Raw genomic sequence first — 13,293 nt, 5'->3', positions numbered from 1 at the left:
TCATTCGTTTCGATAGTTTTAGGTTATGTTTCGTGCGCGCCATATTGTATCGGCCATTTTGAATTTTCAAAATGTGTCTTCCATCAGAAGCTAACACTCAAAACCTAACCGTTTCTTTCACTCGTACAATTATTTCGCAATAATTCCTCGATATGCATAAAACAATCATTGAAGACCCCACAAATTTCAGTCGAATCCAACATTCGACTTCGAAAATTCTACTTCGGCAAACAATTTGGCATGGGAACAACCGAACGCATAATTCACCGAAACGATTTTCATTCTACCTTCCCGTCCGACTCGCATGTCCGCGAATTGTATTTCTGTACGCGCGATAAACAGTCCCATGTGGGTCAGCGCGTGCGTAGAGGCCCGGGGGAGGGAGGGGGGGAGAGTGTGTGTGCCCCCCGCGGCGCGTAGTAAATTTATTTCGAATACCCGCGGGATCCGCGCTTTCAAAGAATCGATATTCGCGTGCACGGTTCTTCCCGGTCGTTGCCAATTATAAACGGCCGCGGCGGTGGACCCGAACTGGGCAAACCACCCGATAAATCTTGCCGGGTTTAGAAACTACTACTGGTCCGCGTCGTTTACGACGAGCATCGCGAAAACGTTTATTTGCCATGGAGCGTTCGCAAAGATCCGTCGAAGCGTTGTTTGCAACAACGGCTTTCCGCGCCAACGAGGGATTAATCTCCTGACACGTAAATCAACGGGAATCGTTCATGTCGCTTCTATATCATCCCTGAACAAACGAAACCAATGCTCGTTTAATTCGTTTTATTTATTGTGCACTTACTGTGATTATATTGTTTCAGAAAGGTGCATGTTTGTAAATTTTCTTTGGATAAATTAAACATATTACGGTAACAAGTTGCAGAGGTTCTTAGTGCATGTGTTGCAATTTTTGTATTTGAAAATATCTCGAATTAAATCGAATCAAATTTTGCCGAGTTTTGCCTGCGGAAGTAGTTCTAGGTAAAAAAAAAAAAACATCACGTGCGTCAACGTACGTCGATGACTGCGCTACGGGCGCGTCATTCATAATATATCTTGAACTTGACCCAAGTCGACGGTCATTAGTGATAACGACGGGAATAGTACGTTGCTTTGATTAGACAAGCGTGCGTAACACGAGTGAACACGCCGCCGTCGATTAAGCACCGCCGTGATAACACGCGTTCTTCTCGTTCGAGTACACGCGATCCCGTTCAGAGACGTTTTCCATGCACGCACGTGTTCGCTCCGCGATTAAATCGATAATTTCGAACGTACGCTTTTCTTTCTTTTTCTTCGACTTTCCAATCATCGTCTGAAGAACCCTATGTAACTACTGCAGTGTAGAAATTAAATAAAGTAAATAAATTATATAAAGAGTTATCCCCTTTGTGAAATAGGTGCGATACAATTAAAAGTTTATTCAAGAATAATAGAAAGGTCACTGATTAAAGAATAACCGAGAAAGAACAAGACGAAAATGCGCAATACTTCCTGGGATTATAGCACTCTTCACTGTCAGTTTCGTTCGCCCGCGGGTATTACTTTGCGAATATTGGTTACGTCATCCGAGTCGGTGATCATCCGCGTACGTATTTCGAGCGGCGTATTATTTCAGCCACTACCAACAGAAACGGAATCGCGGGAAATCGAACGTATCCCTTGAAATTTCATTCCCTGAAAGCTTCCGGCAACTGGTCGGCGGATTTATGGAACGATCGCGGCGTTTTCAATTACTTTACAAGCTTCCGAAGCTTTCCTCTCTATGGTACATTCACTGTAGCGTCGGGTCATTCCTCTGTAATCTGACGAGAATTTGCTAATAATGATTTTCGTTACTAACGAAAATCGTTATTTTTTAAATTTTATATTAGGAACGCATTGGCGAGGTCTTCTCGATGAAAACGAGCCCAAACACGACCATGTTCGGACTACTTTTAATTTTAAGCAAATCATAGTGATTCAAAATTAGGCTAAATGACGTATAATTAATGGTGGTCCGAACGTGGTCGTGTTTGGACTCATTTTCATCGGGGCAACATCACCAGTCCATTGGTAACTTTTTTATGAAGGTAAGGAATTTTTTAATATTCATTTCTGGTTATTCAGCAGCCAACCAATTTTCGTGATATTTTAATGAAAGTGTTGTCAATGTATAGCTGAGATTGTCTAGAGAAAAATGAGTCCAAACACGACCTCGTTCGGACTACTTTTAATTTTAAGCAAATCATAGTGATTCAAAATTAGGCCAAATGACGTACAATTAAAGGTGGTCCGAATGCGGTCGTGTTTGGGCTCATTTTCACGGGGAGAACTTCACTGATTCGTTGGTGATACTTTCGTGAAAGTATAACGACAGGTATCAAAATTTTAAAAAAATAATCGAATGTTCCAGTTTGCCTCGAGATAAGAGCACAAAGAGAACAAAATACGAAGACGCGAGTTTAATTGAAACGGTCGCATCGATCACTCGAAATCGACCTTCTTCGTTCGACATTTTTAAAACCAGGTCGTCGAAGCTCAAGAACAGATAACCGTATCAATAAGTTATTCATTTGCTCCCAACGAATTTAATATTACCCACAGACTTTGCGAGAAACTGTCCCGAACGAAGCACCGAATCTGTTCAACACTAAAGGTTCAGAAACACTGCGTTGATCACTCATTCCAACACCAACCACATCCACTATGTTCACTCTGTGCTTTTAGTCATTTGAAATTTGATTCAGACTGTTTCAAACATATCGTGAAATTTTTTATTTCGAAACTGTGTCGACTATAGATGTTTATACAAATCTCTCTCAATTAAATTTAATCAAACTTCCTTTAAGTCTCCAACTAATTTCTTCAAAAGATTATTCATTGGTAGTTCAAACTCTTCGAATCTTCCACCCACAACCTTTTCTTAATCTGCTTCTCGACATTCTCGATTAGTGTCGAACTCTTCTCTTCCAAGCCTCTTCCAACTTCCCAAGTCGTCTTTCACCTCAAATTCGTTCGATCTCCATTCTCCGATCGCTCTCAAACATTACTCTCCAACTACGCCCCACTTTTCAAATACTTCTTCCAGTTTGCTTCCCCAATCCCTCCGGAAGGAACATCCTTCCGAACTCCTTCCAATCTTATCGAACTTCTTCCCTACCATTCCAAACTCAGCTCTTCGCACCCTCTTCCTCGAGCTTCCCTCGACTTATTTCCACACATCCACCACGAACTTCCTCGCTTTTTCTCTGCTCCAATTCCGACGATTTATCCTCGAGAGAGCAATCCCGTCGAGAGCTTGTCTTCCATGAGCTCCGTAAACCTCTGCCGAGTTTTCTTTCGCGACGTCATAGAAACTTGAACTTTCAGCTTCGAACACCTGGCGATTCCTCCCTTGGCGAGAGTTTCGGCGAAAACGAGGAACGAGAGTCGGCGACGTGTCGTCGGTGTCTGTCGACGCGGTTCCCCGTTGGCTGCGAACGCGGAGGTGGACCGCGTGTTCTCGAAATACTCGAAAACGTCGAGTATCTCGACGCGGCGGGCAGGTAGAGCTGAACTAAGCGACGCGCGGTGGATGCTGTACCAGCGATAGCAGAGCGCCGGGCGGAAAGAGCACACACGCCACCCGCTGCTGGTCGCTCGGTGGCTGGATTTTTCCACCGGTTTATTTATAAGCGCATTAATATTCTCGCTTTCGAGACGCTCAATGGACATTTCCCTGGCGCGAACCGGATCGCCCGGAGACCTTGCCCGCGATCTACGACTTTCTTTGTGACGGTGAAAGATCGAACGAATTTGGAGGACTTGTATCGCGAAGCAGGGTAGCGATTACGTTATAGAGAATGAAAGGTTTCGAGAATTTCGTATGCGAACCTCGGAATGAGCATCGAGATGAATCGGTCGATATTTAAAATTGAAACTTGTATCCTTATCGTAATATATATTATTGGAAGTATTATTAATGGATCGACGAAATTCTCCCGATGAAAATGAGCCCAAACACGACCCCATTCGGAGAAACTTTAATTATTCGTCGATTAGCCTAATTTTTGAAAGACTATTATTCACCCATTATTCAGAGTGCTCCGAATAGGGTCGTGTTTGGGCTCGTTTTCATTGGGAAAATCTCATTAATTCAACGATGATACTCCCCTGCTGATGTGTCGAAAGTTGTACAAATTGTATAGCATCCTCCACTATTTTCGACTTTCGCAAGATTTAACCCCTTTCTATTCCCATCTCGTCACGCCCCAACTTCTCGGCTTCATCTTTCGTTACATCAATTAAAATTCCCCTTGGAAATAGTTTTCGTTCCTCCAGCGTTGTTTTCCTTCCGGTTCGTTGGTGTTTCGCCTCCACATTCATCGTAGCTGACCGGGGCGAGCGTCCACGCGTTGTACCGCGTGCGCGCGGACCTCTGCTAATTCCCTCCCGTGCCTCCCATCTCCAGAGTGGCTCGTTTCGAGCTCCGGGAGCGAGAAGGAGCAGAAGAGAGCTCCAAGTGCCCTGGCGCAGCCGAGCTTTCAGAACGCGGAAAGCAACGCTCGAAATTCGCTCTTCGCGTTCCGCTCCCGTTTCGAGCACCCTTCGCCCAGACGAGAACGGGTAATTCGGTCGAGGAATTCTTCCAGCGTTTCCCTGTGCTTTGCTCGTTTCGTTGCGCTGATAACGCCACGCGATAATGAATCCCCTCTTCTTTTCTCGAGTGCCACTTTCAATTTTTCTTTTTTTTTTTTTATTTGTCGAGTGCTCGGTTCTTTCGGACGGGAAAGGATTTCGAGGGAAACCCTTGACGATAGTTTCCGTTGCTCGAGGACGTGGATAGGTCACGGGGTTAGGTGATGGTAAAACTTTTGAATCATTTGCGCTCGAAAGGTCGCACTGAACTTAACAACGAGCCTGACTCGTGATTTTCATATTTGGCCTACGATTTTCGTCGCGAGCCTGACTCGTGATTTTCAAGTTTTGTCATAACTCGAGAGGTGACCCGCGGTCACCACTAGAGGTTCGACGCAGTAAATCGACCGACAATAATGTTTTTTTGGCTTTAATTTTGTTTAACTCGAGTCGCTGATAGGTACCAGAAAAAAATGCCTCGAGCACAAATGGTTAACAGTCAGTAAATAAATATAGAATTACATTATTTAGCGCCACGTATCCACAGCATTATATATATATACATATACAGGGTGTCCGAAAAGTCGGGGAGGAGCCGGAAATGGGGGGTAGCTGAGACGATTCTGAACAACAATTTCCTTTGCAAAAATGTCGGATGGGGCTTCGTTGAGGAGATATTAAGAGAAAACCCCGACCAATCAGAGCGCGAGGATGCCGATGCAGCGCTCGCGGTAGCCAATGAGCGCGGCCGCCTAGCGCGTAGCCTTCGCTACCGCGGCCGCTCGAACGGTCTACGCGCGCTCTGATTGGTCGGGACCTTTCTCTTAATATCTCCTCAACGAAGCCCCACCCGACATTTTTGCAAAGGAAATTGTTGTTCAGAATCGTCTCAGCTACCCCCCATTTCCGGCTCCTCCCCAACTTTTGGGACACCCTGTATATATATATAATATAATATTAATTATTATATATATATAGAAATATGTTAAAGTATCCTAAATCCTCAGTTCAAAATACCAGACTGCCCCTTTAATAGCTGGTGCCATTAAACACCAGCTCACGGTACACGAGTATCTCCGTTGGGTCCTAGATGTGCCGTTCTATTTCCAGCGGAGCACGTGCGAAACTTACGAGACATTCGAAATCCCGTGTCTATTACACGCTCCGCAAAGTCTAACAAAAGCAACGAGGAAAAAAAGAAGAAGAAATAGGAACCGTGATAAATAAATTGACGAACTATTCGGACCGATTGGCGGCCTTGTCTATTAACTCGACGACGAATTGCCGACGTCCACGAAATTTCCAACGTAAAATATCAACTTCGACCGGGACATTAATGAAAATATACCGTCGATAAAATCGTGGAAAATATCAGCGCTCGTCTAAATCACCGCGAGCGATAGCTCTACTATGCCAATTCGAGACACGTGCCGGGGTACTCGAAACATCGCTGAGACGAAACAGCGTTGATTTTTGCGTTACGAAGAATATGACGTACAGGCGAGCGCCACACTACCTCCACCGTTTGAGGGGATGTGCGTAAATGGATTTCTCCACGTTTAAAGAGAGAGAGAAAAAAAAAAAGTACGACGTACGAAGTGATTTTTTCCCCCAGTCGATAAAATGGGTTCACTCCTCGCTAATAAGCGACCTCTCTCGCGGTTAAGATTGCTATCCCGTTCGAAAAGCCAGCCGATGTCTTTTTTCTAACGAGACGTCGATCTTACGAGTATCGTCGCGCGTAACAGCGTGTAACTGCACGCGTATCCTCCATTTATAGAACTGATCGTGTACTCGCGCGTCGTATTTTTCCCCCAATTACCTTTCACGTTATCGCACACCTTTCGATTGACCGAGTAATTCGAAGGATTTTTTTCCCCGGTCTTCGAGTACTCTAACGGTATTCTGGTTTCTAGATCGAGATCAACTTACTCGTACTGTTACGCTATTTCGTACTGTTCGTTGTACAGCTTTGTAAACCGTGAACGCAACTCGCGAAAAGTGAATTTAACATATAAAATTGATAAAAATAGCTCGCGTAAACATTTAGCCAATTCAAAAAAAATTTTGTTCTCACTGGTGGGCGTCTTTAGGGTCTCAATAATTTATAATACCTCGTTAAATTCGTATTTTTACCTCCTAGCAGGAGCACCTGTCCAGAAATATAGCGTTGCATTAAAGGAATCACGATTGACCTCGAGGCAACCTTCGGAGACGGAAAATAAAGATGTTACCTTTGCGTCGCGTCGGACAAAGTGTTTACCCTAACGATAAATGTTTACGAAAGATATATTCCGTCCCGTCAACGAGAATTCGCATTCTGTCCGAAATCAGAAATGAAAATACCGCGAATTCGTTCGTTCGACGACTGTTCAATATCGCTACGAAAAATATTCGTGCGAATCGCGAATAAAACAAACAAAGACTCGGCTAACAAACAATAATCACGTTCCTCTTGAATCCTGCAAACAGAAGTTCACGCGTTTGAATAAATTACCGAGATGAGAAACGACGGTGCCAAAAGCATTCGAGTTTTCTCAATATTTTCTCGGCTTGATTTCGACTCCAGAAAATAAACAAGAACAGCCATAACTTAATAATCGATGTGACACCGTATATCTCGGTAATTGAATCTATAAATTCTCTTGAATTATTTTATTCCTTCTCGGCAATTTGCCAAATGAGATTTAAACGCTGGTATACTAACGCGAAATTCCGACGGTTTATCCAGCGAAAATTTATCAGCGAATAGACGAGTTAATGGGCGACGATTTTTCATTCCAAGTTTCCTGGGTCTAACGAAGAGTTCCACCCTCGAGTGATGGCGTCGCAGAACGATGGAAACGAGTAGGCGACGGCGTTACGAATTTATGTTCCGAAACGGTCGACCGCTTCATCGACCTAGTCATTTTCAGCCAGAAGCGTCTGAAACGAGGATCTCTCGTCTACCTCGACGGACCGTTTTCTCGTTGTTACGCGGCTCGGAACAGAAGGGGTCGGCAAGTAGCAATTCAGGGTGCATGGAATCTCTAACTTCGTTGCATCCCTTAACCGACATCTTCACACTCGAATCGTTAACGACTCCTCCAGCGCGATATTTCTGGACGATTATTACAATGGAGAGGTATGGTTTTTCAAATTTGGTCGAAAATTGTCATCACGAGTCAGACTCGTGATTTGCAACTATGGTCTTAAAAATTGTCATCGGGAGCCAGACTCGTGATTTTCATGTTGCGGTCTGAAATGTAGTTGAGTGAAGTGTTAATTTCATCGATAAATTAGGCTGCTTCTCTTTCAAATTACAAAGGGCATAGTTGCACGTCCTGAGCCCGATCTGCAGATGCAGAAATTGTCCGTCGCGTCCACGAGAAACACGTCAACGGTTTGTGTCGTGGGTGGAGAAACTCGGAGGGCGAGAGATGCAAAGGGGAGCAAAGGGATGCGTATCGTTCTGTCGCGTTATTCGCAGTGGCGGCCATGGCTTCGTCGCTGGCAGGAGGTTGTTAAAATAGCCAACCCGTATAGCCCAGGCGCCATCGGCACGACTCGTCGCCCGCGCGAAGAAAAGAATCCTCTTCTGCGTCTACGTCGATGTAACTTGTTCCGCGCGAAAAACCGGCGTCTAAGCTTAGAGCTGGCCGCATCGCGTCGCAATTTGTGTACGGGACCGGTGATGGCTCTTGCGGACGACACGGTATTTTGTTTCAAAACATACAAGCTTTCGCGAAAGTGATTCTCTCGTTGGAAACACAGCGCGAGACAGAGATTACCGACACGGAGAATGGCCCGACACGAAAGGCTGTTGCGTGGAACGCCTCGTAGCGGAGTTGTTGATACTTCGACCTTCCCGTGACTTCAACTATACCGGGCAGTTGAAGATAACAGTATAGAGATCAAATTTAGCGATGAAAATATTTTGTAAAGTTCATCTCGTGTACATGGGTCTAGTATTAGCAATGGAATGGCGTGGGTAATATTCAACGGGCAGTTAGGGTTGAATTTTGTATACTAATAAAAATGTTCATAGCATTTTCGATAGGGGAGTATTATCATTCAATTCGTCAAGTTCTCCCGATGAAAATGAGTCCAAACACGACCATATTCGGAGCACTTTTAATTTTCCGTAATTTATAGTGCTCCATTTAGGCGAATAACGTATGAATTAAAAATAGTCGGAGAGTGGTCGTGTTTGGACTCGTTTTACTCGTGAGAACCTCGCCGATACGTTCGTGATACTTTCGAGGGGATACGCTGAAGACATTTTTCGGAATCGTGGTCAACCAGTGTGGACGAAGCATTATAGTCGCGGGCTTATCGTCACACGATCGCCCGTGTGCCGAGGCGGCGCCCATGATCTCGACCGAGAGAAGTGGAAGGTGCATTCTGGTCTTTGGCAAGCACGCAACGCGTTTCCCCTTCCATTTCCTTCCCGACGATCCTAGCGATAGTCTCAACGCGCTGCGAATCGCTATAAGCCTCGCTATGCCACCTATAAACATTCACAGAACTTAAAATTCTTAAAAACATTCCATCCTATTCCCACCGAGTCAACCGAGAACTGCTGAAAATTCACCGAGTCCCGAAAAGCATCCTAACCATGAACAACACAGGATACGAGAAGCTGCGTGAACTTTCAGTGGGTTAAATAATAAATCTCGGAAGCCTAGAAAGTCTCGAGAGCACGGTGACTATCGGGAGATCTGTCCATGAAGTAATTAATGAACCTTCGAAAGTTTCACCAGCACGGAGTGTCGAAGAGCTGTCCATGCATTCGATAACTGTCGAGGGTATAAAAGTCAGGGAGCGTTGAAAATGTCAAAGATCCGTCACAGAAATGATTAATAAATTCGAACTCTGAAAGCTGAAGTTTCGATCGGCTCGAGTTACATAAACTTCCTCGTCGACGTTTTACAATTTCATATCGAGACGAGGAAACAGTACGGAAAGAAATTATTACGCAATTTTAAAGTTTCTAGTTGTATACGCATGGCACGGTTGGTCGATGCACGTCCCGCGTAAATTTTGCGCGTGCTTTTCGCATTCGAACGCACTGTAAATGCATACGATCCGCAGTCTAGCGGTCACAATGGCCGTCGCTATTCACCGGAGGTGGGGAGGCTCGATTCTCGACGCATAGAGAAGGGAAGGATGAGTGGAACGAGGCGAAAAGAGAGGAGAAAGATGTCCATAGAGGATCGGGCGCTAGGGAATGTGCGTATGAACTGGAGAAAAAGGGAGTGGGATCGTGAGAAGGAGGGCCAGAGAAACGCGCGCGCGAGCGAAAAGGGAACAGGGGAAAAGTTGACCGACGGAAGAGAGCAAAAGTGTACGTGCGCCAGAGATGAGCGACGGGACGGGGATAGCCCGCCGTTATTTATAGGATTACAATAACGCGAGTTGATCAAACGCCAGGCGGCAAGCCGGGCAACGTGAATTATCGCGGGTGTACGCACGTGCGCGTAAGTAGTAAAAAAAAAATGGAACTCCGTGGCGTAACTTTTGTATTTAAAAAAAAAAAAAAAAAAAAAAAAAAAATGGTATAACTAGTAACCGAAACGGCTTCGCATTCGATGTGAGTAGTATTAAGAAAAATGGTCGATTGCATCGAATACCGACACTTAAAATTTGACGACACTGCGAGAAATTGAAACGATATAGCACGATACGGGACACTTACCTTTTTGCTAGATTTGAAGACGTTACACTTGAAGGTATTGCTGCTCCCGTCGCGAGCAATGTAACTAAAAATTTTCAAGTCGTGGCTATCGTGGGAGACGTAGAATATCCTGCAACAATAAACGCGTCAGTTGAACACTTTCAGTTGAGTTACATATTCTGAAAATAGTAAAAGCTAACGAGGCTCTGGTCGAAATTTAAATACCACTGACGGGATATCGAAATTCCAGTAAGTTGATGTTTCGTTGATTAGATGGAAAACGTTATTTACGAGGAGGATAATTGAAAGTAATAGTCGAAGGACCGGTAGCGACCTGTTCCAGGAAAAAAAACCTCGCAGGAGATCGTTCCCCCGTGAACGAGGCGCACAGGTTTGATCGTCTTACCTGTATATGGGATGATGCATCAGGTATATCTTATTCTCGTCCATCCACTGTTGCTGCTTCTTCTGCGTGAACAGAGGACAAATGACTTGTTAATCCACGACGCACGAGGAAGCTTTGGCACGGCTACGGTAAAGACTGGATAAACGCGAGAAAATCGGGACCCGAATATTGCGTTTCTATTCTGTGTATACGTTTGGCTCGAGTCGAACGTAGAAAAGGACAGAGAGTGAAAGAGAGAGAGGTCCGGGGGAAAAAAAGCGGTCGGCTGAAGCGTATCAATCGGTTAGGATCGTATTACACCGCTTGTTCGTCGTCAAGGGAGCCCCCAATGGTAGAGATAGTCATCTTATGCAAATAGCGTGTTCGAACCAGAGATGGAAAAAATTCTTGTCGACTGTTGACTCGTTAAACGAAAATTGAATCGTTCGATCGACTAAGCGCCACGAATAGAACGCTATTTATCGGTTTCATTCGTTGTCTATTCAGAGTGCAGTCGTCGAGGACTCTAAAAACTATTTACTCACAAATAGATGAGAGCGACTCGACTGTGAAATTATATGGTCGCATTATTTCCGACCGACCGGTTCATTCAAACTTCAAAGAAATTGTATCTGGTTCACTTGGCAACCGGAACGGACGAATAATTCGACGAATGCCGCGGGATTTACGGCGAATTCGTATGTCGTTGGTTTTAAATCAACGTGGCGCTTATTTTAATCGTTCCGCTCGGAGAGGGCACGCTGCTAACTCGCTGGGAACTTTTCCGTGTAACGCCTTAGCTCTCCTAACGCGGTATTTCCACCGGATAACGAATAACGTTGAATAAACGTAGTCGACACGCGGACTTGTCCACGCACCGGTGCAACGAGCCAAAAACCACGAAGCGATAAATCACGAGGGCGCTGCACCGAGTACGTACCCGGCGTGTTAACATTAAAATACAGAATGAGCTTTTGATCGCTTGCGATCATTTACGCTCTGCCGCGTTTCGGAAAAAATATAGTATCGCTCATGTGTTTCGGGAGACAGTGTTGAGAGCGTTAGGCGTCCGGTAACGAGTACTCGATACTCGGTATTCGACGTTCTATGTTTAAAATTCAAAATTCAACGCGATGCGCAGTAAAGTCTGGATAAGTGCAAGACGAGATCGACCGGATACATGAAAGACGACTATCCCAGCCACGGTCCTTTTCTACGTTCGACGATCGACTCGAGCCAAATGTAAGCACAGAATAGAAACCTCGACTGGATAAATGCACTGTTCGAGGATGCAGCTAACCGCGGGCAAGCATAGTCGGAGGGATTACCTTCTTCTTACGAAGAGTGACTTTCAGCCCGTCCACCGACACCTCTAGCGTCACTTTCTTCTTTTTGATCCCTTTGGCCTTGAACTCGTACTGGTAACAAAATAAAAGACCGACGTTAACGACATTAAACGTCCCGCGGGGCACCACCCCGTGGTTAATAAGAGATTACGCGGACTCACGCGGATTCTTCGCATCGCCGCCACGATCTCCACTCGGCTGGTCGGTCGAGGAACCTCCATAGAGCCGATGAACTGCGGGGAAAAAGAGAAATTAAAGGGTCTGCGCTTCGTTTGCATAGGCGGCCGCCAGACCGTGAGTCATTCTCATATCGCCGGTTGCAAAGTAATTTTCTTAATTAGCCCAGCCGAGTTTATTACACTGATTCGCGGGGAGGCGAGCTGGTAAGCCATCGTGAAATTCTCTCCGAGGGTACGGTCGAAGTGGGAAGATTACCGGGGTTGCGCTTCGATTCGGGGTTGCGTTTGGAAAATAGATGGGAACCGACGCGAAGCGAACGGATTGGAAGAGAGGGAATTTACGAGCGTCGAGTTTCGAAAACAAACTCGCGAATCCGATGGTCGTTTGGCGAAACGCTTGTCGCGAATTAAATAGGAAGCAGCCCGTGTCAGCGGCGGAGTTTCTCGTCGCGTATCTATTCTGAAACCGCAGGTGTGCGCCGTTTCCTATTCCCGATCGTTTCGAATGAGGCATTCCCCGCGAAACCGATTATGTCAAAACATATCTCGGCTGGCCGAGAGATCGGGAACGGATAACCGGAAATAGGCTCGCTAATGCAACGACTCGCATCGTTTCGACGAGTGATTTATGGACGGCGGAGATGGGCAAAATTCTGCTCGCGTAATAGACGAGGAACGCGTCGTGATTTACTCGTGACGTTTATTCGATCGGACGGTTGAACTTGCGATCAATGAAAATCGCGTAGATTCTTTTGCTCTTGCGTGGGAATTTGTTTTAAAATCAGACGATATAGTATTTGTAATGTTACGCGTAGAAAGTTCTGCCGATAAAAACGAGTCCAAACACGAACGCATTCGGACTACTTTTAATTTTAAGTGATTCGTAGCGTTTTAAAAATAAATAGCACGTCGGAATTAGATCGGGTCGTAATATCGTCGCGAAAGTATTATCGATGGATTTGTTAGGCTCTACCGATGAAAATGAGTCCAAACACGACCTCGTTCGGACTACTTTTAATTTTAAGCAATTCATAGTGATTCAAAATTAGGCTAAATGACGTACAATTAAAGGTGGTCCGAATGCGGTCGTGTTTGGGCTCATTTTCATCGGGGAAACTTGACCAGTCCATT

General features: G+C 45.2%; 1 protein-coding gene across 9 annotated transcripts in view; it reads right to left on the bottom strand.

Annotated features, from left to right (window-relative positions):
- Window positions 1–13,293, bottom strand: part of LOC128895009 (carboxyl-terminal PDZ ligand of neuronal nitric oxide synthase protein-like) — a 32,252-nt gene that overhangs the window by 6,246 nt on the left and 12,713 nt on the right. For 6 of the 9 annotated variants that reach the window (XM_054157198.1, XM_054157199.1, XM_054157200.1 and 3 more), the window contains exons 4-7: window positions 12,145–12,216; window positions 11,966–12,055; window positions 10,659–10,720; window positions 10,274–10,382 (exon numbers count right to left, since the gene is read on the bottom strand). In XM_054157198.1, coding sequence (XP_054013173.1) covers window positions 10,274–10,382; window positions 10,659–10,720; window positions 11,966–12,055; window positions 12,145–12,216 — 333 coding nt within the window. Of the gene's footprint in view, window positions 1–2,317; window positions 3,489–10,273; window positions 10,383–10,658; window positions 10,721–11,965; window positions 12,056–12,144; window positions 12,217–13,293 lie in introns of those variants that run through there. The other 3 variants (XM_054157205.1, XM_054157207.1, XM_054157206.1) reach the window with 3 other exon arrangements.

Source organism: Hylaeus anthracinus, unplaced genomic scaffold (assembly GCF_026225885.1).
Source record: "Hylaeus anthracinus isolate JK02 unplaced genomic scaffold, UHH_iyHylAnth1.0_haploid 4, whole genome shotgun sequence".
Lineage (NCBI taxonomy): Eukaryota > Metazoa > Arthropoda > Insecta > Hymenoptera > Colletidae > Hylaeus > Hylaeus anthracinus.
This window is presented reverse-complemented; position numbering and strand designations above follow the sequence as displayed.